The sequence below is a fragment of the Anser anser genome (genome assembly GCF_964211835.1).
Source record: "Anser anser genome assembly, chromosome: 27".
Classification (NCBI taxonomy): Eukaryota; Metazoa; Chordata; class Aves; order Anseriformes; family Anatidae; genus Anser; species Anser anser.
Window position 1 is genome coordinate 1,230,844 of NC_139748.1, and position 26,400 is coordinate 1,257,243.

The 26,400-nt window shown below is 43.4% G+C and overlaps 1 protein-coding gene across 1 annotated transcript in view; it reads left to right on the top strand.

The window, feature by feature from the left end:
• The first annotated feature begins 766 nt into the window (after window positions 1-766).
• SYT6 (synaptotagmin 6) overlaps window positions 767-26,400 on the top strand; it is a 51,784-nt gene continuing 26,150 nt past the window's right edge. Inside the window, exons 1-3 of the mRNA XM_083812932.1 lie at window positions 767-2,597; window positions 22,885-23,221; window positions 25,062-25,620. Of these exons, the coding sequence (XP_083669058.1) occupies window positions 2,444-2,597; window positions 22,885-23,221; window positions 25,062-25,620 (1,050 nt within the window). The 5' untranslated portion in view covers window positions 767-2,443. The remainder of the gene's footprint in view (window positions 2,598-22,884; window positions 23,222-25,061; window positions 25,621-26,400) is intronic.

Here is a 26,400-nt window from a genome sequence, read left to right on the forward strand (position 1 = left end):
TTCCTGCCTCCCCCAGTTATGGAATTCATTTGGATGGGCTCTTGCAGTCTGTTCTTGGGACTGCATCATGATTGCATCTGCAGGGTGGATCTCAGCTCAGTGCATATCATGCTCATCTTGCACCTTTCCAGTCAAAGATAAATAGAAAAAAGTGTTTTGTAGAACCTTCCACAGTGACACCAAAGTTCTTTGCAATTTCTGCTATGGTACAGGAAACAGAAGAAACCAATGTTCAGCTTTGGAAAAGGTCCTTAAACTCATGTTGAAGCAAACCATCATTAACTCCTTTGTGCTTCAATACTCTGAGGAGACTGCAGTAGGGTAGGGCCTAGCTCCTTAGAGATGTTGTTTGGACCTAAATGAGGGACAAAAAGGCCCTTCTCTAAGGGTTGTGTTGCCTAAGGAAAAGTACTGTGCAATGAATGAGGAAAAGAGGAAGAATGAAGGTGTCAGTGAAGGGAATGTTTGGTTCAAAAACAAGTTTTGGAAATAATTTAAGTTTTTTTTAAAAACATAAATAAGTGGGTAGTCTTAGGGAGTTTGTCATAGAAACGTTATGCAAAACTGTACCTGAGTTTGAATTCCCAGTAAGTTACTGGTTAAGTTTCCAGTCTTGCAAAGATCGGAATCTCTACCCAGTAAGCATAGATCTGTGTAAGCCATGGTGCTGGCAGCAAGCAGCTGGAGATGATGGTGTTTGTCCTTGCATATGGCAAACATTTTCAGAAATACTTCCAAGTTTGCAGGTATATCTCAAACTGTTTGCTGCAAAAGGTGATACAGCACTGACCGGGAGGTGGTAGTGTCTAATTAAAAGTGTTTCTGTGACCAGTTGCAGGATATTACTGTCTTAATAAAAGATTTCAAACGTTGTTATGGCAACAGAAGTTTTTTGGAAGAAGAATTGCTTAGTAGGTAAGTTGCTCTTGCCAGACAGAGTTTGCTGTGCTGAATAAAGCACTGTGGTGGAAACCTGCAGCCAGATAGCGATGATGAGATGCCCAAAACACATCAGTCTGGGCAAGGAGTCAGGACGGACTGGTGTAACCAGGACGGGTCCTGTCTGCAGCTTCACATGGATGTTGGAGCCAATGCCTTTGAATGTATGTGTGGCATGTGCACCTCAGCTGCTCCTGGTGGAAGGGGATGCTGGTTCTGCCCAACGTGCAGGAGAGGCACGGGGCAGTGGTGGGGCAATCCTGAGGTGCTGGGCAGCACCAGCTTCCTGGTGCCTTGTGCCTGTCGTGTGGTGCTTGCCCCCAGGCTGGTCACAAGAGAGTGGAAATGGACAGGGACCCGGCAGGAGGAAGCTGCACAAGGGACAGCTGGGGTAGATCCTGGTGTTCCCTGCCTGGAATTTCAGGACTGAGCTCCTGGAAGATTTGCTGACTTGCATGAGCCTGTGTGGCTGGGCTGGAGGATCTGTTCTCCTAGTGCTGCATGGGTGCTTGTGTAACTCCTGGGACTCATATAGTATGACAGCTCAAAGTACTTCAGCAAGTAATTAACAGAGAAAATAAACACAACGGCATTAATCTTAAACATACCCTGTTGTGATGTGGGGCTGAGGGACCTGTGTAGCTTTAGCTCTCTCTCTCTCCAGTGCTCTCATTATATTTGTATGAGCTACTCTGCTCCAGAGGCTGCAAGAAATCATTCTGCTGAATATAATTGTAATTGCCTGTTATACATTTTCTTCTTTTCTCATGCCTGTCAAATGTTGCGTGGCATGACCTGTCTTGCTAAGTTACAACAGAAATAAATTAAAAAAAAAAAGTTACAGAAAATAAATTAAAGAAAAATAAACAACAAATTGTGAAATGCAATAGCATTCTCAATCTTTATGGCCATCTGCAGCCTGTCATGCTACGACTGGTACAAACAAATCAATAAAACCTACTGCTTTTGTTATCTTTATCAGTTCTAATAGTTTGTGCAGTGTTCATGGGAGCACTTGTTTCTCTGGTCTGACGATGTGCTGTTCTCAGAGCATTCACTCTTTTGTAAAATTGCTCTGGGGCTGGGATTTGAAAATCTGCCTCTGGAGAACTGAGAAAAAGGGAGGCCAGCAATGGCAGGGTTAAAAGGAATTATCTGGGCTGCAGCTTTAAAAACGTAGTATGGAGGGTATGAAACTGAATTTAGTAGGAGGTTCTTTGTCTGGAACACGCCTTGGCAGTAAACAGATATCTGATCTCAGAGGCAATAGGACTGTCAGGAGCACGGCAGGGCTGCAGCGAGCTGAGATTTCTGGAGTCTGACCCAAGGCTCGCTGGTCTGAATGCTGAGGAGGGTTTGTAGAGCTGGAGATGCGCAGGGTGTCCCTTGAGGTGCTGCCATGCCAAAGGGTGGGACTGGTGTGATTAAAAATAAGCAAACCTTCTTCTCTTAGCTTGACTTTCTTAGACAGCCAGGGGGGACAGCAGATGATGCAGTCTGGGAGATGAGCGGCACCAGGGATGACAGCCGCTGTCAGAAGGCAGTTCACATTGTCAGCGGGCTATGCCGGAAGAAAAGCCTGCCTAGCCTGGACCTGGATGTTTGCAGGGAATTCCTCCTTCTGCCTTCAGACCAGAGCCTGAGTATCTCCGAGCCAGGTATAGTACTCTGGTCCTGTGTGCTTGAGCAATGCTTGTGACAGCCAAAGGCAGGAGGACTCCTGCAAAGGGTGGGAAATGTTTGCAAGCTCATTGTTGGAACCTGGGGGGAAATGGTCTCAGCACACATATCTGTGTCATTCTTTTCCTTTACATGTTCCACAGCTGAGCTTTTGGTGCAAGTACTACTTAACCTGTTGATGTGAACCAGCGTAACCTGGTGGGGATAGCTGTACTGAGAAGACAGACAGGGGAAGTTCTGGTGGAGAGATAGTTAATGATATAAAGTTCTGTGAAAGTTTCTCATTTTATTAAAAACCTAGACTCCTGTCCTATATAAAGCAAAAAGTAATAAAAAGCCTATTTAAGAAACAGATGACAGGAACCAACTGTTGTTATCCCAGCTTAAGGAAAGCAAGGATTTGCATGGACTTTTTTTTATTTTTAATCAAATAAGGAATCTTAATGTACTTTCATGTATTTCTTTTAGTGGCCCTAAGAATCACCTGAAGGGTGTCCTCATCAGCTTGTAGAGCTAGGGAGACACACCGGCATTTCAGCAATGGACTAAGAGCAAGTATAGGGCTCTAAAAGTAAAGAGGCATTTCTTTATTGGAATGTGGTTAATTTTCTGTACGCTTCTGATCACAGCTTCTTGTTCCTGAGAGGTCTGCTCCTGCCTGTAACTTAAAGACATTTGCAGAGGCAACTTACATCCCAGGGTCACACTCTGAGGAGCAAAAACCAACCAAACAAAATGCATTTTAGCATTATTGATATCATCCTCTAAGTTGTTTGTGTATTAGATCATTTGCGCAGAGCGCTTATTTATTTATTTATTTGTTCATTTGTTTATTTATTTACTTTTGTAAGTAGCTGACACTTATTTTAAGGTTTCTGTAGATAATAATCTACTAACCCGACCTGATTTCACGGCATAAGTTTTCAGAAACTTTTCATCTCCCCACCTGAGGACACCTGTGCAGAGCCCAGGTGTAGCACTGCAGCCCATCAGTTCCTGCCCAAGGCTCATTGTGTCACCTCGCTTCAGTTCCTTCCTGCCACCATCTCACGCGCCAGGACATGTCTGGCACCAGGACACACTGACAGCTCTCTGCTTTCTCTGGGGTTCTGCCATCTGTTTGCTTGTAGCGCTGCTTCCTCTACTGTTTTGCCAGTATGTTAGGCCTAACACCTTCATTTCACGTTCCACTCCTCCTGTAACTTGTCATCTTAAAATGCCTTTGCTTTATATCTGCTTCTTCTGGAGGCCTCTTATGGCTGCTGGTACTATGCTTGTGTTGCATCCAGTGAAGCTGTTTTCTCTATTGCAAATAACTTTCTGCATTGTTACCTAATTTTTTACCTTGGTACCCAAATTAATGTTTTCTTGACTGAATGCAGCAGGAATACCTGTACTGCTGTTGCTCTGCCTACACTGATAAGACAGACAGGGGCCTGCAATTGTTTACGCAGCCTCTTAAGCATCTCATTAGTCTATTTTCAGGTCACAATCACATCATCATATCCCTTTAACAGCTCCAAACATTTGTCTGCTCTGATCTCTGGTTTAAGTACCAGCCTCTATCCCAGTGCTCTGTGCAAGCTATACTGGGCTGGCTGACTGCTCTGGGTGCATTAACAGCTATCACTGCTGTCTCTGCTCTGCATGACTGGGCCCATTTTTATGTTTATACAGCACTGAGGACGCTGTTTAGGCCCAATAGGTACTAATATTTCTGAGATGCCTAGATGTAAAACTGCTCCAGCAAGGGAAACACATCTATTTGCACTAAGCGTTAACTAATGTTGTTGACTGTGGTGGTAAGATAACATTTCCCATTAGTGTCTGTATGTGTATCTAATGATCTGCATTTGTGCTTCGTCCCTTTTCCACTGAAGGCTTATGTTAAGCAAATTTACTATCAGCCACCTGGACTCCTATGTTCAGATCTGGTGAGCTCTTATGCATAAAGATGTGCAAATAAAAACTGATGTTGTGCAAAGATGAGCAGTGATAAGACTTTGAGATAAGGTGCCATATCAATCCCAACAGGAAAGTCAGAGGAGGAGCAGTGCAGCACAAGTGCTGGATCCTGCTGAGGTGTTCCCAGTGTTGGACTGCACAACCTTGGTAACCTGGGTGCAGTGTTTTCTGGTGTAAAATTGACCCTCTCTGTCATCGTTGTGTTAATTTAAGGACTATTCTGTCAGTTTGTTACCTCCTGGATAAATCTATTAGCTGATGGATAAATCAGCTCAGGTTGGCAACTGTCCCCACGAAGGTTGCATTGGTGGCGAGCAGGCAGATGAAAGCACTAATGCTCCCTGATCAGGGAGACAGGGCTGCTTCTGCACAGCTGTTTGCCATTAGACCCTGCAAGGTGATTTGCTTTTTTGATATCTTTCAAGTATTGAGAGAGAGCATTATCTTCTGGGAATGCTGTGGAGTTGCAAAGAAACTAACTGAGTATCAGTAGCCTTCTTGAACTGTATCTGACTGTGGATAAGAACTGTGAATACAAAAATATTATGTAATGTTTTATGTGAGAATATGTTGAAATGTGCAACTCTGGTTTTATGCAGTGATAGTTCGGTTGAAAGCATTTTGAATTGGATCCGAAAAGTGATAGCGTGTATAAAGTAGATGCTTCCCTACTCTCTGTAGTTCAGGTTATGTAATAGCTGATTCCCCTGCTTAGTCAATAACAGAAATATAGCTGCAGCATTTCTCTAGCATGCCGTATGGTATTGTATACCAACAAAGGAGCATTGCAGGCTGCTGCTGGCTAGTAATCCAGTAGCTAAGTATGTCAGAAAAATCAGGTATTTGGATGAGGAAGGTACTGGTAATGATGCATCAGTGGCATGCGAGGGTGAGTGTTTGCCTGCAGTTTGGCCAGTGGCAGTGCCAGGAATAGAACTGATCTCCTGGCTGTGGGCCCTGAGATTGAGCAAGAGGCATCATCCTTTTGTTGTGCTTATCTAAAATCCCCCCTGTAGCTCATCCCATCTGATAGCTCTCTTCCCTGCCAGTCCTCAGCTGTTGTGCAGTGATGCTGTGAGTGTGACTAGCACACAGGCATAAGCTGTAGGCAGCGGAGATGTCTGTGATCTAGAGACAACATTTACCACTGCGGTGATGTGCCTTAAATAAATGGATACATCGGTTCTCTGCCCTGGAGCTGCAGCGAGTGCTCTAGGTTTGCAGAACTCACCGAGACCATTCGTGGAAAAGCCCCTTTGAAGGGTGAAGTACTTGGACAGCCCTGCAGGGGAACCCATGCTCCAGACCCCAGGGCAGTGCTGTGCTGGGCACGGTGGGCTACTGCATGTGGCCTGATGCCCCTGCCTGTAGGAGAGGAGCTGCTTGCTGATTCCAGGGGCTTTGGGGAGCAGGGTGCCAAATCCCACTCTCCAGGGCCCACTGGGAGCACTTGTGACAGCACATGTGCTCTGCTGACTGCTTGCATCTGGGGTTGCTCCCAAGGGATGGAGCCCATGGCCTCTCCTGCAAGCAGCCCTGCTCCAGCCTGCCAGTTACCCTGGGCAGTGGGCATGGCATCACTCCTTGCCATCTCTTGCCACCGTGAACGGTGCTATGGGCTCATCTGCATGGTCAGGCTGCCACTGAATTTGGGCTGAATCACGGTACTAGTTCACTCCCAGTGTTTGCTGGAACCAGATCCTGCTCCCCACGTGTGCGTGGTGCTGGGTCTGGCTGCGGACAGAGGCTGCCCACCCATGCTGGGAGGTCGTACCAGGCAAGGGACAGCACACAAGGCGGGAGCTTGAGTCCACAGAGGGTTTTAAAAACAACATGATCATTCTGAAGTGAACATGCGGAGCTGGTGGAACGTGACTGCAGTCTGTGACTTGTGATGCTTGCTGACTTTAAAGGAGGGAGTGTGGGTGTGATGTGGAAAGGAATTTACACCAGGACCTGAGCACATCCTGCACCCTGTTTTCTTTTGTTTGTTCGTTTATTTGTTTGTTTTCCCTCATTGTATCCATTTGTCAAAAGCTTCAATGTCCTGTACAAGTATAGGCTACACTATGTAGGTGCTGTGCAGATGTGTTGCAGTCTTTACCCGGAGAGTCGCTGTGGGGTTGTGTGCACAGCCCCTGCTGATGTCAGCACAGTGTGTGTGTACCCTCCTCAAACCCTTCCTTATGCATTGATTCCTCTCAGCAAAATGCCCTAGTGCTTTCCTAGCACAGGGTACTAGAGATGAAGCTAGAGGAAGAAAAAGGACAACTGGGGAAAATGCAAAAACAGAAGAGTCTTTAAGATAACATTTCCCAGCACACTTTGTCAGCTGTCCTTCTGAGCTCTAATCCTGCAATAATTCAGTGCATATTTAGCGTTTTGCCCTTTGTGTGGACTGTTCTTTTTAAACTTCATGATGCAGACAGTACACCTTGTACAGCCATGAATACCCTCCTGGCACTTTACAAATACTATTAAAATGTTGAACCCACATGTACATAAATGTTCCTGCTGCAGGCAGAAAAAGGGCTGAATTTTTGTGCAATACAGGGTTTTTCATTGCAGGAATGCTGATGGCAAATGAACATTTTTATATGGAGAAATTGCTTCTGAAGTATTTTTCTTGGAAAAAATTATCTCTTGATAGGATGCTTTGACTAATGGGAAAATTGATGGCATGTCCATTCACTGATGTGGGATGCCTATGGCTACTAGCTATAAAATATGGGCGATTTTTGAATTTACTTATTGGCTGTAATAACACACTTCTCTGAATCACTGTTAAAGTGTATTTTAAGTAAATATGGTGCCATAACAGTGAACATGTTTGAAGCCACCCAGGCAAAACTAATATTAATCACTGAAGCTTATGTTTCCAGAGGCCAAGCATGCGAGTAGAAGCACCTACAGGCAAAGATCTTTCTTATCACAGAGTAATGCACTTGCAAAATTGATTTTGCTTTCCTCTGTGAGTGCCTGGTCCACCAGCAGAAATGGAAACAGCAAGAGCTACATGCAGCAGATTTGCTCTTTAGCTCAAGTAAAACAGCTTTGTGCTCTGATCCTGAAGGTGTCAGGTTCAAACCTTGCTACCAGTGGGAGGTTTACAACTGTATTAAAATAAGGTCAAAACCAGCAGCAAAAATATAGGAAAAATGATTATATAGCCAGTCTATGAATATATGTTTATGTATAGTGTGTATATTTATGACTTTCCAGGTGGCTCTGTCTATGCGCTGCGATGGTCCTGATAAATAAAATGCACCTATAGAGCTGTGTGGAGTGTGTGTGTTTAGGAGCTTTGTAAGAACATCTCTGCATAGCTGCAGGTTTGAATCTGCTTAATTGCTGTTGGTTGATTCATTCTTGAAGCAGTACAGGGAGGCTGATTATGTTTATAGGTTTTTTTGCGGACCTCAGAGCCTATTCCTGTGCAGCTGCAGTAGCCTCATGCATAGTCAGGGATCAGAATCTAAAACTCCATAGAAACAGGCAGCCAGATTGCTGCTGGTGTTAATTGTGTGTGTGAGCAGGCTGAGGACAGTGACCACAGACTGAGCTGAAGAACAGATACCTCTCTGGTAAGTCCACATTTCTGAAGTTACTTTATTATTTTTTTCCCCTTTTTCATAATGTGGAGCCTCTTTTCCTTAGCAAAGATTTGCTACAGAGGTTTCTGTCTTTGCCATTGAAACATTTTCTTTTGCTTTCAGTGTTTTCCCTGTTTCACCAAGACCAAACATGTGCTTTTAGCTAGTTCAAATCAGGGCATATTCTTACTCTGATCTTCTCCACTGTTTTGCAGGATGATTCTGAGAAGCTGGTATTTTTATGTTTGCAGGTGTTTGTTGCTTGACATCTTTGCTTTGCAGAAGTCGTAACAGTGCAATGTGTACAGCCTGCTGCATATACCATGTATTCACTTACATTCACATGGTTTCACATGTGCTCATTCATTGTTCAGAGGCAAAACTAGAACCACACCTGGATCTCAGTTCTGATATATTTTTTCATTAAAGTATAGTTTCAGCTACCCTTGTTTTTCTTACCTGTTTCTTATTCTTACTGTTCACATTTCTAGGTATGCTCATATTCTTCTTTAGGACCCCATGTTTCCATCTCATGTTGGTTAAGCAGCTTTTTCTAGCTTTAATATTTGTTATTTCTTATTCAGAGGTGATAATATATGTTTTTCTTCCTCTCTGTATAATGTAGAAAGGGGAAGCTTGTCTGTAACAGCCCTTATTGTTTCACTCCAGTAGACTCACTAATATAACAGTCACTTATGATGGCAGTTGTTTGAGAAAGATGTGATTTGTCTCTCTGCCATGCATTGTCTTTAATTATACTTGTGCACAGCAAAATGGCATCCTAGAAGGACAGAGGAGGGATATTTGGAGTGACTGTACATTAAATTTTCTATGGGGAAAAAAAAAAAGTTATCCTGAAGGGTGTCTTGTGCATAGTGAAACTGCAGATAATAATTAAGGCCGCTTATATTTTAGTTCAGTTTGTTATGCTGTAGCAGGGTAGTGTTTGACAACATCACAGGAAAATATGTAACAAAGACTAAAGGCAGGATGCCAGAAGCTCGGTTCATAGAAGCCCTTTCAAAGACATCAAAACATCATACACTTCCAGAGTATTTGGTTCCATTGGATAATAATTGCCCAGAAATTCTAGCACACTGGTATCTTTGGTAATATAAGTATTACTCTGATTTTCTATGCATGTTTGTAACTGCTGCAAAGAAATGCATGTACACTTGTAACAATACAGCATTAGATAAGTACAGCAAGCACCTCTTTAAACGTATTCTTTCCACATGCACTACTTTATCTTTTGGATGTCTGCGCGTATTTGCTCAGAGATATCTGAGCTCAGTTCTGAATCTGCTCTCTGGTCAAAATGATCATGCTAAAAGGATTTTATGGCGCATGGCATGGAATGACATGAGTCGTTGGAAAAGGGAAAAAGAAGCTCAGAATCCATTTAAAAAATCTGAGGGATCAGGCAGTCCAGCCTGCATGGTGACTGCCGTGTGGTACATTTTAGGGGTTAAAGATCGCTGTCTTTGTTACAAGCTAATGGAAGCAGCAGCAGCAGCTAATGACAGGAGCAGAGCCATTCAGGGAGGAAGTTCCCTGATCATTCAGCACAGCCAAGAGTCAGCTCCTCTGCCTCTTGAACAAAGCAGTGCTGCTTCCATCATTGCTGCATTATGAGCGGGGCAGCACGGGGTCTCTGCACGGAGCAGCTGGTCCCAAGCAGGGAGGTGACTGGGGGATCCTCTTGGCTGCTCTGTGTCCTGCAGACACTGTTCCAAACAGGTCAGTGCTCTTCTGCCACGCAGACCACGCTGACTGTCATCTGCCAGGTGTTAGCAGCAGTGACAAGTTGAGAGAGGGGGAACGAGGGAAGACATAGGCTTACATGCTCATGCTGGGTCTAGATGGATTTAACTGGCAACCTGACCTCTTGGGAACATGCATCTGTATATTTGCCAGGCTTTCCAGCACATGTGGCCAGGGGAGTTTGCATGAGTCCTGCATCTCCTGCTCTGAAGAGGTTTACTATGGGATGGCTCCAGGTAATTAAAGCTCTTCCAGGTGTGTTCAGGTAGTTGAGGAGCACCTTTGCTCTGGAGGGGCTCTATGTCCCTGGGGGAAGTGGCAGTGGTCACAGTGCTGACGCAAAGCCTCCAGACAGCTTTCCAGGCTACCTTGTCCCAGGCTTAGGGTCAGGAGTGCTTTGTGAGCCATAGATCTCTGCTTCTTCTGATGCTCGGGCTGTGTCCCCCTGCGTGGCCCCAGGTCCTGCTGGAGGGTCTGTGCTGCACTGGTGATCAGTGTTTGCTCCCTGCTGGGCAGGATTCATGTTCTGAGGCTGCAGAGTGGGATGAAGGAGACCCTGATTTTCTTTCTGATCACACTTTTGTTGAGATGTTTCAGGACAGCCTGGCTTTGTGTTTTTTCTTTTTTAAATCAAAATGGAGTCAGAGCACGCCTGCTGCTGTGAGCCTGGGCAATGAGCACAGCCGTCCCCAGCCTCTCTGATGTTACCTCACAACAGCTGTGGCTTTGGCCAAGGCTATGAAGAGTAATTGTAATGTCCAGGGTCTTCGGTCACTTATGGGAGAGAGAGTGATAGTGAAAACCTTTTGCTAGTTTTGTTCACATTACGTCTTGAAATGAAGCCATATTTCTGCATCTCAGAAGGGTCCATAAGATGCTCAGCTCAGGTCTTCTGTAGAGAGGTCACATCATGGGGGGAAGATGACACTCAAGGTTGGACATGTAACCTCAGCCCAGGGGATCACGTGTGTGTTCAGCACTACTGAGTCATTTACAGATGTTGCTACAGCATATTGTGATAAAATGTCTTGGGATTAGCACACAGCTATGTACTATAATTATATGCAGTGTGGCTTATAATAGTTCATTAGATTGTCATCAGTTAGGCATAAAGCAATGACAACTGTTACTATCTCATTTATAATACCCTAGAGAACAGCTGATTAAGACACAAAACGACCAAAATCACTGGGGAATGTTTCCTTCAGTTTGGAACATTTTTTTTTCTATTTTTTGTCACTTTTGATAATAGAAATGAACATTGCTGACATCTCAAAGTTCCCCTTCTGGTTGCACATGCCAACAAAAGTTTGAGAAACAAGCATGCCTTTGATGCAGTCTGGAGAGAAAGTCTGAATCACTTGTGAGTAAGCAACCAGAGAATACCTTTCCTCAGCAGAAAGCAAGGAGAAGAGTGGAGGCTTGTGAAGGTTTTGCAAGTTGAGCCTGTGTGGTTGAATGGTTCGATAGTCCCTTTTGTATAAAACAGCCAGACTCCTGGTGCAGCTGGGGAGAGTATGCGGCACGCCTGAGCCGTGCTGGTTCCTCTGGAAGGGATGCTCTTGAGGTCTGCAGTGACTGCATAGGCTGACATTGCTGGTGAGCTCAGGTCGTACTGGACTTCATGACAGGTCACACTGTGCTCTGTCTCCAGCAGATACTTCTGGTCAAGCTAGCCCTCTGCAGGGTGTGAGAAATCCTGTGGGAGAGGAGCCCAAACAAATATCTTCTGTTTCAGCTAGAATCCCTTGCAATAATCACACAAAAACCAATGCTATGCTGGCATTCGTGGCTGTGTCTCTCCCAGTACAGGCAATCAGAACCAAGTGGCATAATGTGGTGTAAACATATGGAAAAGCTGGAGCTGTGCCCAAACCAGGGAGGGTGCTGAGAACATTGCAGATTTGTGTCCCTGCCCTTTCAGCATAAAAGCAGGGACAGAGCTTCCTTGCTTTGCTGAGCTGTTTTCATTCAGAGTTTATGGGTTTGTTTCTTTGGTCTTGTGGCAGTTCCTCCAAGAAGTGCCCAGGGGTGTGACAGAGGAGGTGGTTGGCTCTGTTCCTGTATTGTCCCCTTGCCGATGTCCTTGCTGACTTGGAGTGTGGGGGATAAGGAGCCTTGTTGCTGGGGCAGGCATTCCGACAGTCTCCATATGGTTTGGCTGAAGTCTCATCTTAAAGTCACTGTTCCCTTATCTCCTGGGGCATCCATGCTGCAGCATCCAAATTTTCCTTTTGTTCTTGAGCAGAGTTTATTGAACATTTGTCAGCTGGTAAGAGTTACTTATCTGAAGTGATGAAAGTGCTTCAGCAGACTCCTCTCTGCTGAAGTGTCCATATTCTCATTATTTTGGGTATTTAGGAAGGGATGCCACTTGGAACCTGTCCACTTTTCTTGCTATTACTGCATATTTAGGCTTTCTCCTTATTTTTTTTTTAAATCTCCAAATTTTAAAACTGCAGACTGACTGAAATAAAACACTGTATTTTTGTACTTTTAACCAAGTCCCAAAACTGGAAAAAAAAAAAAAAAAAAAGCACCGAAAAAGCACCGTAAACCTCTGCAAATGTGGAAAGCGTGGATCTGTAGAGAGAGTGTGTAGAGAGAGTGTAGCGAGTATCTGACCACATAACATGGCCTCATATTCATTCAGGGTTAGAGAATGACTAGAACTTCATTCCATGTGCAAATGAATTATTCAAATGTTTTTTGCTTAATTATAATTGGAACTGGAATTTATAAAATTTGGGGACTTGCAAGCACTGTCACTAATAAGCTGATATCTTAATTCTGGGACAACAATATAGATAACTGCTAAAGCTGCTAACAGAACAAATCTTTGCAAGAAGTTTTCTCACTGTTCTAGTTGTTCTCCCAGATACAGAACCACATCTCCTAAAGAATTATGGTAGATGTTTAGAAAAAAAAAGGCACTGTTTAATGAAGAAAGTTTTGTCTGGACTGGAATTATGAGGTTGTTCTCTGTACTTGGACTTAGTTGCTTGAAACGCTGGTTCCCTCCAAGTTTGCCTTTTCAAACAGGTTGTCTTCATACTTAACATGCAATAATGAGATGTTTTGAATTTTATGATCTTATATAATTACTCTCAAAATAGCTTCTGATTCATCCTTGCCTTTGAAGCCTATAGTTTGCATTCCAATAAGCTCTTGTATGGCAGGAACCCTGTGGTAGCAGCAAATTAATTTTTAAGAAGTTTTCTCTATCTGACTGAAACTTTGGCATAGCTAGTTAGAGCCTTCCTGTTTCTGTTTTCCTACAACCCAATAGGTAGCTGGGACATGCAGAGAAGGCAAGGAGGCTCTATCTGAGTTCCCGTGGAGACCATAATCGCAGGTGGAAACTGGTGAAAGCCGATAGGGCTAGACCCAGTGTCCAAGAACTGGGGAAGCACATGAACAGATTAAATGTCCTTTCAGCTGCCTGCAGGAGGAAGGTTAGGTCTGCAGAGCTTCAAAGGAGGCATTTCAAAGTATCTTTCAATGGTTCCTCTCATGACATCTGCAACATTCATCTCAGGAAGCTCTCTGCCCCTCTGCTGGTTTGAGAGGGAAGAAATTTACTATTAAACGTACAGTGAATTTTATATGAATAAAATTTTCATATTAAATGATCTCAAAAGTCTTCTTACTTTCATGTTATTTTCAATTGTGCTGTCTTTGGATTTACCTGTGGTTGACTTAGAGTAACAAAACAAGATTTAGCCATGGTCTGCAACAAACAGCAGCAGAAAGCACTGCTTACTTTCACCTAGCAAAACTTTGTGAAGTGTACTCGAGGCTTGGGAATGTATATGGTGTATTAAAGACCTTCCATCCATTCTGTGGGTCTTAGCAATCAACTCTCCTGAAGAGTGCAGGAGCCTCTCAGGGGCTCTGTGGGTATTTCATAACACTGTGCTGCATTGGAGAGACAAGAGGACTAATCAGTGAATCTTTATGTTTGTTGTCGAGAGACAAGAACACCCTGATTTCTTTTGTTCTGTATTGGTCACAGTGCCAAATATTTGTATTACTTCATGGTCCTTCCCCACATATTCTAAGGATGTTGCACTTTTCTTCAGGCAGGGCAGTGCTCTCTGTCTCTCTCTAGGGAAACCTGATAAGCAGCCAAGCTCCTGTTAGATTCAGCAGGGTGCTAGTAGATGCAGATAGAGCAGTAGGTGACACCTGACTCTTGTTGCTGTTGCTCAGATTTGTCCCAGGATAGAAACAGTTTGGAGGGCCTAAGAAAGCAACTTCTAAGCTGTGAATCTGCAGGTGATGCTTCCAGTGCCCAGCACTCTCCGGGTGCTGCTGTCTGACTTGCTGCTACATAGGGCTGCTTTGCATCCCTTATTGCTGCTCGCAGCATGAGATAGCGCCTGAAGGACAAGAGAAGCTCTGCTCATTCCATAATTGTTTTCTGAGCCAGTTCTTTAAAATCTGCTGAGAACTCAATGAAATATTTTCCCATCAATAATGACCACACCTTTGTCCTTTGTGATCTCATTTAAGCAGGACTCCCTGCTGCAGTGCTTCACAACACATCTAGCTCCTCTGCTGTTAGGCTACCTGTGAAAAGCAAATTGATGGCAGTTAGACTTTGAAGTGGCAGCTGTTAATGACTTCTCTAGTTCAAGAACATTTCAGGGCATTCTCCTATAGCTCAAAGCTGCCTAGAGAACATAGCCAGTAAATCAAGAAGAGGTGTTACCGAAGTTTCAGATGACAACCAAATGTCAGTGAGTGGACCTGAAAATGTGACAATGAAGACATCAGATAGAGCACTGGCATGTCAGACACTCTCCCAACAGAGACAATTAGTGAGCAGGTTTGCGATGACTGCCTCTCACGAACGTTTTCTGCAGACCCCAGTGCATGCTTAGCTGTGGTCTCTGTTAAAAAGAGCTGCTTGCTCTGGAGCTGTGCTAGGTGACAGGAACAGCCTGGTCTTTATTATTTGCTCTGTCACCATTCCCACGCCTGTGGCATGCTTGCGGAGGGGATAAGGAGCTCTCTGAGAGCTAGACATTGCTGCACTGCAGCTCATTTCACTCATCAAATCCACTGATTTGAAGCATTTTACAGTTCATAAGACAGCCAGTTTCCATCTCAAAATCCCTGTTACAAAGTGCTCTACTTGCTGCTTTACTCCGTGGTGTCTTCTGGGTTTCGTTCTGAACTGTATTCCCAAAGGGGTTGTTCCCTTACTCTGTTGCAATTCTTGTTTTGTCTTTGGCTCTGCTTCTGCTAGATGCTGTGTAGCTGTGCTGGTTTAACATTCGGTTTCTGTTCCATCCATTCCCTGTTCCTTTGAAGCTCTGTAAAGCTTCAAAGCTGAGCAGCATTGTTGAATAAACATGTCTATAGCTAGGATTTAATGTAAACCTCTTCCTTCTCTCCTGCTATTGTCCTATGCGCCCATCTAGCCACCCCCCCCCCTCGGCCAGGTGTCTGAGATTCACCACAGTTTTTCATGCCCAATTTCCAGGCCTCAGCTAATCAGACTTACATTGCTCATGCTTCTCAATGGCAAGAAAATCAGATCAGCAATTGGTGGTGCCTCATGTGGTCTGTTGTAGCCCCAGAGCTTCCTGTCTTCTCTAGCAATAACTCTCATACTAATCCGTCATTTGAATGCATGATTTCTAACAAAGCCCTACAGAAATAGAACAATATATGCTCAAAAGCACTGTTGCAATAGAAAAATGTAGCAGAAATGGACACAGAAGCCTGGAAATACCTCCTCACATGGTATAAGCAATGGCTGATATATTATACTGGAAAACCAGGCATGGTTAGCAAAAGAAAGGTTAAGGCACAACACTGTCACCCCCTACCTCCAGGCTTTGTCATGGTCCTGTAACTGCTCCTCCAGGCAGCATTTGCTGTGGCAAGAAATTAAATGCTCCAAGTCATAGTTTGGAATAGCTGAGACCTGGGTTTTTTTTAATTGTTTTTCAGCTGAAATAAACTTTGTGAGAAACAAACCAGTCAGAGCTCTCCCTGACGCTGAGATTTTCCATAGGCCATTCGAAAGCTTACCAGTAAGAAATGCTTGCAGTAAAGAAGTCCATTTCCTCTTGGAAAGATAAGGTCTGAGGCTTTGTCAGGGTCTGTGCATGGCAAAGGAGCTGTGGGACCAAAACTGTGATGACAGTGTTGCCAGGACCCAAACTCAGTAGAAAGCTGAGCTCTTCTAGCATGAGCCTGGCTCCACTCTGGGCCTCAGCCCAGAATATTTATTTTTTTCAGTCCCCTTGAACTTTCGCTCATGGTATTCAAGCTTTGTTTAGATCCAACGGTTAGCTGGAGTGACTAATAGCTGCTGGAGTGGTGAGAGGGCCATCAAAGGTATTTTGTTTCCTGTACGGGGAGTGGGTAGAAGGAAAGCTAAATTACATCTCCTAAGATATTAAATATAACTCTTCACATTAAACTCAGAGCTATCTGTGGATCTCTTTAATGATAGTGCAAACTACTTCAGAGTAATACAAGTCAATGTTGCCACAATTAGACCAGTATTGTCTTGCAGTTAATAGACTGTTGTAATCATGGCTTTGTCATATTATTAATCATTTTCTGTTTGGACTTTACTAATTATCCCCTTTGGTAACTCAGCTGGGGTAGTATGAAGTCATCAGCAACATAAAGTTGATTCATGGTTCCACCATATTCTCTTAATTAGTTCCCATCCAAGATGAAGCAAAACACATAGTTTTTACTGACGAGTTGCTTTCAGAGTGCACTAATATGAGGGGCAAGAGGAGGGGGCTGGACTAAGTGAGAAAGGATCCCCCTTTCTTAAATTTGCTTTTAGCTTTAAATTTTGAAATTAATACGCTGTCTCTTCAACCTGCCATGGGTTATCTCATCTTTTATTTGAAAGACATAAGGAATGCAGTAAAAAGTAGTGACCTTCTCAGAAGTTTTGTAATTTTGAGTCATCTCATGGACTTTGTTTGAAAACTCAGTAGCAAGGTTTTCAGATATTACAAAGAGAGTAAAACACAGAACAAGTCAAGGTAAAAGAGAAGTGAAATCATCCTGTGGTAAAGTTTATAGGTTTCAGCATAGGAGAGGGACAGTCTTGGGCCACACAGCTCCTGAGCATCACCTAGCCAGCCTCTCACATCCCTCACCCCTTTCTCCGTACACACCTGCTCCTGCTGCAAGAAAATAAAAGTGTACTGTTGGTTTTGTAACAAGTTGGTCTAAGCTGTTTTGTGCTGTCTCTGAAGACTTTGATTCATTGCTTTCCTTATGCCAGGCTGCAGATGTGGGAGACCAGAGTCTCAATTGACTCAGTTTTCATGTTTAACCCTACCTTCCACTGCATAAGTGGTGATAAATGATCATTTAGCATTAGCCTCCCAGGTATTGTTTCCTTTCTCCTGTAAGAGAAACCATTCTCCTGACTCAACAAAGAAAAGCTGAGAAAAGTACGTGATCAGCGTGGGCCTTTCTGTGGATGTGCTTGCATATGTCCTGGCAGCAAATGGCTTACTGGTTTAGAAGGCTCTATTTCTCTGTATAAAAAATGCCATTTAACATAGATGGGATGGGCTCTTCAGCAGCAGCCTCTTCTAATCACATCCTTCAATTCAGCATTGAACTGTTTTGATGAGGAATTTGTGGCACAATTAATGCATCACTTGATCTTGCCCAAAAGGAGCCTTTTCCAAGTTATCCTGGTATGGAAAAACTTTTGGTGAAGGTCTCTGCTTTATAGTGAAGGTCCAGGGCTGCTGGTTGATGATCACTTCTGGGGCACTGCTGTAAGATGCAATAGTACTTTGTCTCTGTAGGGATTCAGTCAAATTCTCAGTTCTTCTCAAAGTCCAGGTACACACAGAAATATACAGGGTCACAAATTCACAATTTCTCTTTTGCTTTATGTACCATGCTTAACCGCTACCTCAAGAAGACCTTTGTGAGTAAGACAACTCCTGAAGGAGTTGTTTGTGTGTCACCAGGTAAGTAATAACTCAGTGCCTTCTCCTAAGCATATCAGCTCATGCAGGCAAATGTTCATGCCCGTGTCTTTCCTGCTGCTTGTTCCTCCTCCCTGCCTCGTCAGTCATACGAGAGATATGTCACTAATGCTTTGTAGCAATGCCTGAAAAAAGCCAAAAGCAGCTTCCAAATGAAGGTTCCTCTGGAAAGTGGCTCCTGCTCCCAGTGGGGGACCAAGACTGGAAAACAGCCATGTTAATTTGTACTTGCCACTGCCTCCTTTTAAGGTTTATCTTTTCAGTTACGAGTTGTAATAAAATCCATCTTTCAACATGGCAATTTCTCCTATGTCTCTCACAAGGATCTGGGTTAAAATGAAGTAACAGCAGCCAAGTTAGGTAAGAACACAGGGAGGAATGGCTAAAGCCATGATGCAGTTGTACAGTCCTGCTTACCTGATAACAAACCAACAAATATTTTACTGTTTTTGTTTTGTTTTATTTTGTTTTGGTTTAGAGGAGAATAGAATGGAAACATAGTTCTTGTATTTTTCTTTAGATGGGACATTTCTCAGCAGCAACAAATTTCATCTGCCCCTTGCAGAGCATGGCAATGCAGCCAGTCTGGGGGAGGCTGCTGTGTGGAAAAGCAAGGGCTGAGCAATTCCTGTGCTGCTCTATGTTAAACAAAGCCCTTTCTCATTGTTGCCAAATCCAGATACATCCCTCTTTACCCCTCTGCTCGGGTAACCTCATCTCTGAAAGTTGCATGCAGGGAGATAATATAAATAAACAAGCTAGTCTTTGGACTGAAATGTCCTTTCGGTCTTTGGAGAAGTCTTTGGGAAAAACAAGCCTTACCTCCGCTTGATGCAGGAATATCCAAGCAACCTCAGGCCCTAAGGCATTTTCTGTTAGATATGGGATTGTCTTCTTTTTGCAGTTGTAAAAATTGTAATATTGTAATTAGTAATAATTGTAAATTAGAGGACATCTAAGGCATAACATTTTGAATACTGGGTATTTTTTAAAGTAAATGATATTTTCACATTCACGAGAGAAAGCTCATTAACTCAATTAAGGTCAATTCTGTCCAACTGATATGTAAGTCTAATAAGTCAGGAAAAGGTCTTGGGGAAATTCAGTGTCATCTTCAGACAAACCAATATTCTTCCCAGGCAGATGCTTAAAAAATGTCAGTAAAATCTTGATTCCTTCCACTTGTGTTTTATGTGAGCTGTCAACGGAAAGAGTAGGATGTCTTGCATAAAAATTACTGTGAATCCTGTCAAATACATTATGAATGCCGGCTCAGCAGGAAGTGACATGGACTAAGATCTTTCTCAAGCTGGCAACAGGTTTTCAGAAGGGATAAGTGATTATTTTGGATGTTTTCATTAATGAGTCTCATGTGCCAGCAGATTCACGCATACTATATAACTCCTTGGAGTGGACAGAAGTATCTTTAGAGGAACTTTTCTGCCACATGACTTCCAGCAGTAATAGATTCTGCATTGCCACTATTTCCTTTGTAACAACTTGCACAGTAAATTTAAATAACTGGGAAGAATGCATATCCGAGTGAGGGCTTATATTATTGGTTATTACTTGCGGACAAAGCAGTTAGTAAAAGTAAAATCTGCAAAGCAGCTTGGTCCTGAAAACATTCCTGCTGGGCTGTTAGATGTTTTTAAAACTATTTCTATGAGAGTGAGTCTTAGAATATTCACCAAGCAAGTCTTTGAAGCTGAGCTGTGTGCTGATGATAGTCCCCATTTTCACCTGTGTCCTTACAGGCTGATAGAGATATTTATGATACACTTTCTAAAGCTGATGTCACTTCTAGCAGCAGTTGCCATGTATTAGTTCTGTCTTTAAAGCTCATTTTTGTGACTAATCATAGGAGTAATTTTAAGAATTATAAAGATGCTTTCTGGGGAAAGACTTTCAGGTAGCTCCTTGTTACCGAGGATAATTGTCTGCGTGTATATGGGTATCATCAAGCCTGCTGGAGTTCAAGGAGTGTTTGGACAACACTCTCAGAGACAAGGGTTGATTTTTGTGGGTTCTGTGTAGAGTCAGGAGTTGAATTCCTTTGGGTCCCTTCCAACTCAGGATATTCTATGGTTCTGTGATTCCATCTAGGCTCAAGCTACGGATTTCTTACAAGGATTTGAAGGAAGGGCACTTAAAAATTATTGAATTTCTAAAAGATGCTTGCAGAGGAAAGAGTTGGAACAGGAAGAGCAGATGTAGTTGCAAAAAGTCCAGATTCTTGATTTTTATTATGAAACTGTTTGACACTGAGCAACCTGGGCACAATTCCAAGACTTAACCCCAAACATAGGAAAGTGGTACCTTTGTGCTCATTGCTTTTAGCCAAATCTCTAAGGAAGCTTCACTGCTGACTTATACAATCCTATTTATTATTGAATATCAGTACGTATTTTTATCCTGGAGTTATAGCAGAAAATAAATAGTGCAATCTGACCTGTACAGGAGGCTGTTGAGGAAGAGGAAAAGCTGCTTGCAAAAACTTCTGGACAGCATTCATTCTTTCCATCTGTACCTGCTGGTAGCTTCCATCACTTCCTTTCAAGACAAAGAAACTGAGGACAGTTGGAAAGATTTGCCTCAAGTTCTTAGTGAATTTGCAAAGCTAGGTAATTTTGTGGAAAAACAGTGCATCTATCTCTTCTGGGATATCAGAAACCACACATGGTTTCCCAGGTGTTTAGCAGAACTGCCTTGTACCAGTGCAGATGTCGCACTTTGTGTACCTGACACTTCCTTAAGATTTCACTTACAATGATTGAAGGAAAAATCCTAACAGTAACTGTTGTGTTCCCAGATAGCACATTAGCAACATTTGATGATAAAAATGGGTTCCTTGAACAGTTTGTTTCTATGGTTCAACAACCATTGTTTTGTTTTTTTTTAATCATTTTTAAATTCAGCTTTTCTGTCAAGATAAAAAATTAATCTTTCCTCATATTTTATAGATTTTCTCAGCCTTAAACATTAATTGTGTAATTATGGCTGCATGAAACTAAAATACATGATCAAAGGGAACAGAAGGTCTGCTCATGACTTCTAGTTAAGGTAGAGCATATTTCAGAAATGACTTTTATAGTAGATATGATGAAGCACAGATGTGAATTTCCCAGATTATCTGCTAAAAGCTAAGCTGCCGGCAAGGATGAATTTTGAGAGAGATTGTTTTAAATACAGTTCTTGAGAGAGGCAAGTCTTAGAGCACAAGGAAGGGAGAATCTGCTTGCTTTAAGTGCGTTTACACAAAACCCAAAGAGGGGCTGTCAGCCATGGACAAAACAGGAACACTCGCGCTTGCAGCCATGCGCTAGGACATGGCCGGCTCTGACACAGGCCGGGGCCCTGGTTCCTGTGGCTTCTCCCCTCTGTCTCCTGCCGACGGCCGCAGGCTCCCCGCTCACCGCAAAGCGCTGCCCACCCAGCCACCGCGCCGCGGGCAGCCCACCTGCACAGGGGGCGAGCTGCGGGGAGCAGGGGGCCCCGCATAGAGCGGGTGGCAGCAGCCGCGGCCTGCCACGCACGGCGGTCTCGCTCTTTAGCAGCAGCACCCCTCTGTTCCTCCCCTCAGTTAATTTTACAGGACCCTTGCTGTATGTGCTAAGAATAATTTTAGCTAAGACTATTGATACAGTTCACAAACAAATGCAGCTCTGGGCATGTTTCTCTGGTCTGCGGGTAGTGAATTAAGTAGGTGCTATTTCACATGTCATAGAAAAACATTTATGGTCCAAGTGTACACATAAACAAAAGCCAACAGGAGGTAATGGTCATGCTGTATAAAATTCTGGAGTGTTTGATATTATTTTTCCTGCCTATCTGTCCTGACTTGCACTTAGGAGTATAGCTATATATTAGGAGTATAGCTTTACTGGTCACTGCAAGTCGCGCAGCACAGTCAAGGAATCTTCCTTGAACTCAAACCAGTCTGTGATTGGATCTTCCATAGTCCTGACACTGCAGACATAACTGCAGTACAAAATTTGTCTTCTTCTCCAGGGGATGGTATTTTTAGGTATTTCAAACTCTTGGAATTATGGTTTGAGCGGGGATCTGGGAATTAAAACATGGTAAGAAATGAATTAAAAATAGCCAATATTTTCTCTTTTTGAATTGCTGTGAATCATTTCACAGCCAAGATCTGATATATATATACATTAAAGGATTTCCTAATTCTTCTCCTATAGGTATGGAAGCTCTTTCCACTCCAGAAAAGACTGAAATACTGAAATAATTATTGTAAGAGAGAAAATGACTCAGAAAGTCAGAGAACATACATAGCTTCTGTGCTATGCAGAATAAGGAAGCATGTGTATTACTTTCTGTACAGTGTACTTCTATATTTGGTTTCACTGCATCAGCAGCTTGTGTTTTTTATTTATTTTTATTTGCTTTTTATTCTCTGTGGGCACAGCTGGCGAAGAAGCTAGTGTTACTAGTACAACAAAAATCTGTTTCCAGGATCTTTTTTTTTTTTTTTTTTTTTTTTTTTTAATACTGTGTCTGAACACCTGTGTTATGAAGCAAAAAGGCATTTTCTGCCAGTATGGCACTGGAACTTGTTTTTCTATCATTCAGTTCTGCAATTCTGCTCAGAGTGAGGCTCAGTCATTTGCCAATGCCACAAGAGAAACCCAGGATGATTTTTTTTATAGCCAAGCTAAGCATCACAGTATAAAAATTCCTAACTCTGGCCATCTGGAGATGCCCTTTTCTCCCCAGATGTGTTTGGGGCAGGCAGTGGTCCTGGGATGCACACTTGGATTTGACTCTCACTTGCAGAACCTACTAAAAGCTCTCCATTAGACATGATATATGTGGCTTTAGAGCAGTTCTTCCCTTTACTTATGGCTTTCTCACCATCTTTCTTTTCCTTTCTTTTCTTCTTTCCCATTCCTCCCCTCTCCCTGTCACTGTTGCCTTCTCTCCCTCTGTAGAGCTCTCCGTCAGCCTCCTCGCGGTGATTGTTGTTGTGTGTGGACTGGCCCTGGTGGCAGTTTTTCTGTTTCTCTTTTGGAAGCTGTGCTGGGTTCCCTGGAGGAATAAGGTCATTTCCTCTAACCTGGCCGTCTTGCAGAGTGAGGCAGCCTGTAATAAGGAGAACATGGCAGACAAGCTGAAGGACACAGGTACCATAAGTTTCCTGGAGGCAGCTGTGAAGATCAGCCACACTTCACCAGACATCCCTGCGGAGGTCCAGATGTCCATGAAGGACCACATCATGCGGCGTACACGGATCCAGAGGCAAACAACTGAGCCTGCATCTTCTACCAGGTGTGTGGGCGCAGCGCTCTGCGGGAGGTGCTGTGCCTAGGTGAAACTGGCTGTGGGGGGGAGAACATTGAATTGAGCCTAATGTTCAGATGTTGTTAGGGAGGCCAAAGAAAGCATGCCCACCCACATGCTGGAATACTTCCTAAAGATTCAGCATGAACCAATTAATGTATTAAGACTAGTTTACTGTGGGCTGTTCAAATAAATAAAAAAATAAAGTTTTCAAACCCTATTACCGTGACTTGACCTCATTGTGTCAAGCTGTCAGTATGCTTTGGCCACTTTAATTTTGTTACAACATGAACAGCAGACTGGAGTATCAATGATGGTATGTAGTCAGACAGAATCAGACCTTTTTGCTCTCTCTTGTTTATGTGGCTCATTGCAGAAACAATTAGATAAGCAGAATCAATGTATTGCTCACTGTCAAAGCTTAGCACGAGCTGTATTCAGTGCTGGTGATCAATGTGCATCTCTGTCAGACAGGGACAGAGATTACAGCATCATGTTTGTTAAATTTAGGATAAGACTGTGTGAACCTTGGGACACCTCTGCAAAAACACTGAGAAATACGATACCTCTTCCTTGACACAGAAGGCTGTGAATCTAGGACAGGAAACAGTGATGGCCTGGCTGTGTCCCAACACTTCTGCTTGCTTTGTTGGCCATGACTATGATGTGTAAGAGAGTACATATAATTGTGAAGACAACCATTGCTCAGAAAACTGTCTGCAGTACAATAAAATACCTTTTTATTTAAATTGCACTACTTTTTGGACAGTTGATTGTCTCTCTGTCATGCACACGCTCATTCTGGTTGTTTTTTTTTTGCACCTTTCCAATTTGGGAGGAGAAAAAAAAACACCTCAGTCTGTCTGAATCATGACAAATGAAGCGGGACTTGTTTGTACATGGGAAGGTGTCAAACCCACTTTCTCACACAATTGAGCCTGGCATGAACTACAGGAGATAACCAGACCCAAGGACATAGGGGAACATCCTTGTGCAGTCTGGGCTCTGATTCAGCCCAGCCCAGAATGCCTTTGAGGAACCTGCCAAAAAGGAGTGAGGTCTCTGAGCACCACATATCATCAAAAGCTAATTCTCTGGCTGTACAAGTTATTAGTATGGTTAAATAACTCCATAGATTTCTTGTAAACACCAGATAATCTGAAATATTGAAAATATTGAAATAAAAGTCCACATAAAGCATTTCTGCTTCACTTAGATAAAGCTTTGCTTGTGTAAAGTTTTACTTGTGCTGAAGGGGAGCTCAAGGCAAGAGCCATCTTCCAGATGAGGCTGTGCATTTCTGTCTGTCAAGCATTAGCTATCATTTTTGGAGGAAAGTCTGTTGGCAAAGTTTGAAAGCAGCAACACCCAGAACAAAACCTATCTTTTTGAGCTGGTAGTGTTTTTCTCACTTTAAAAGCTCTACTTTCTGCTGTTGTTGTTGTTGTTGTTGTTTGTTTTCCTGAGGGAAACTTAGTGCCAGTGTCTTGGAATTGTAAGGACTGAGGGGGAGAAAAAGTCCCCACACTGGGTCGTCTGTAGCTTGGTTAAGGAGTTGTTTGGTCTTATATATTTAGCTGTGGGCTGTTACTTGTGTAACAGGTGAAAAAATGCAGCTTGCAGCAAATACTGTGACAGAAAATTTGCTGGACTAGTTCCTTTGACCAGTGGAGGTTGTCAGTCAGTGTTCATTCTCCATAACGGAGGTCAAGAGCACCTATTGTACTCATTCTTGTGCTCTCCCTGCTTTCCTACTTTTAGTAGTTCAGGAGAAGAGGAAAGGAAAGTCGTAGGAAAAACACGTAGCTGTCCTCTCTTCTTTCTACAGGCACATCTCCTTCAAAAGGCACCTTCCTCGGCAAATGCACGTATCCAGCATGGACTACGGCATGGACCCACCTGCTGTTGCTGAGCAGCCAACCAGCATAGGCCGCATTAAGCCTGAACTCTATAAGCAAAAATCTGTTGACTCTGAGGACCCCAAAAAAGAGGCAGCAAAAACCTGTGGAAAAATTAACTTCACACTCAAGTATGACTATGAGAACGAGACACTGACTGTCCGAATTCTCAGGGCTTTTGATTTGCCAGCCAAAGATTTCTGTGGCAGCTCAGATCCCTATGTGAAGATCTACCTCCTGCCTGACAGAAAGCGCAAGTTCCAGACACGAGTCCACAGGAAGACTCTGAACCCCACCTTCGATGAGTCCTTCCACTTCCCTGTGCCCCATGAGGAGCTGGCAAGCAGGAAGCTCCACCTGAGTGTCTTTGACTTTGACAGGTTCTCCAGACATGACATGATAGGAGAAGTTATCTTGGAGAACCTGTTTGAGGCCTCAGACCTCTCCCGGGAGACTTCCATCTGGAAGGACATTCAGTATGCGACAACGGTGAGTATCTGCTATGGGGGTGGTCCCTGCCCCAGCAGCGCTGCCGGGTGGGATGGGTTGGCCTGCTTCTTTTGGCTGCACTGCCTGAAGTGGTAAGTCCTGTGCAACTGCCAACTGATGGGTGTTTTGCAGATGCTACCGTTAGCCCTGGGAACCTGCAGCAACCGCACACAGCGGTGGAAAAGAATATTGTATGCAGAAGCTTGTCAGCATTACCAGATTCCTGGTTTGCTGGAATTTCATCCCCTTATTAGTGACTTGATGTTATCTCACCTACATTAAGTCTCATTGACACCAGGTTTGATAAAGGCCAGAACGAGGGGTTAAGTTCCCTGTTTGGCATCTGTTTGTCATGTGAAGGGTCTTGGGGTCTGGATGTCTGCCACATGCACGGGATAAAGAGCAAGAAATAGTTCTGCAGGGGCACTACTGACCCATCAGCTGTACAGGGCTTCACTATACTGAGAACATTATTCTGATGTGTTACTGGAACTTATGTCAGAGCTTGATGTGGGTCTTTTAGCAGTTCTGTTGAATTCTCTCTGAAAGAGAAACCAAACATCAGAGAAGGAAATGTTCCAGACACTTCCCATGCTGCAGACTCTGGTTAGAGCTGGCAGGAGAAGCCACCTTCTCACCTTGGTCTCAGTGCAGAAGCAATGACATTAACCTCTACATAATAGCTACTTGTCCACTATCCTCCCAGGAGGACTTGGCTGCTTCTGAGGGCAATGATTGATCTGCTTTGCAGTTGGACACCAAGTCAGTCATCGCCTTCAT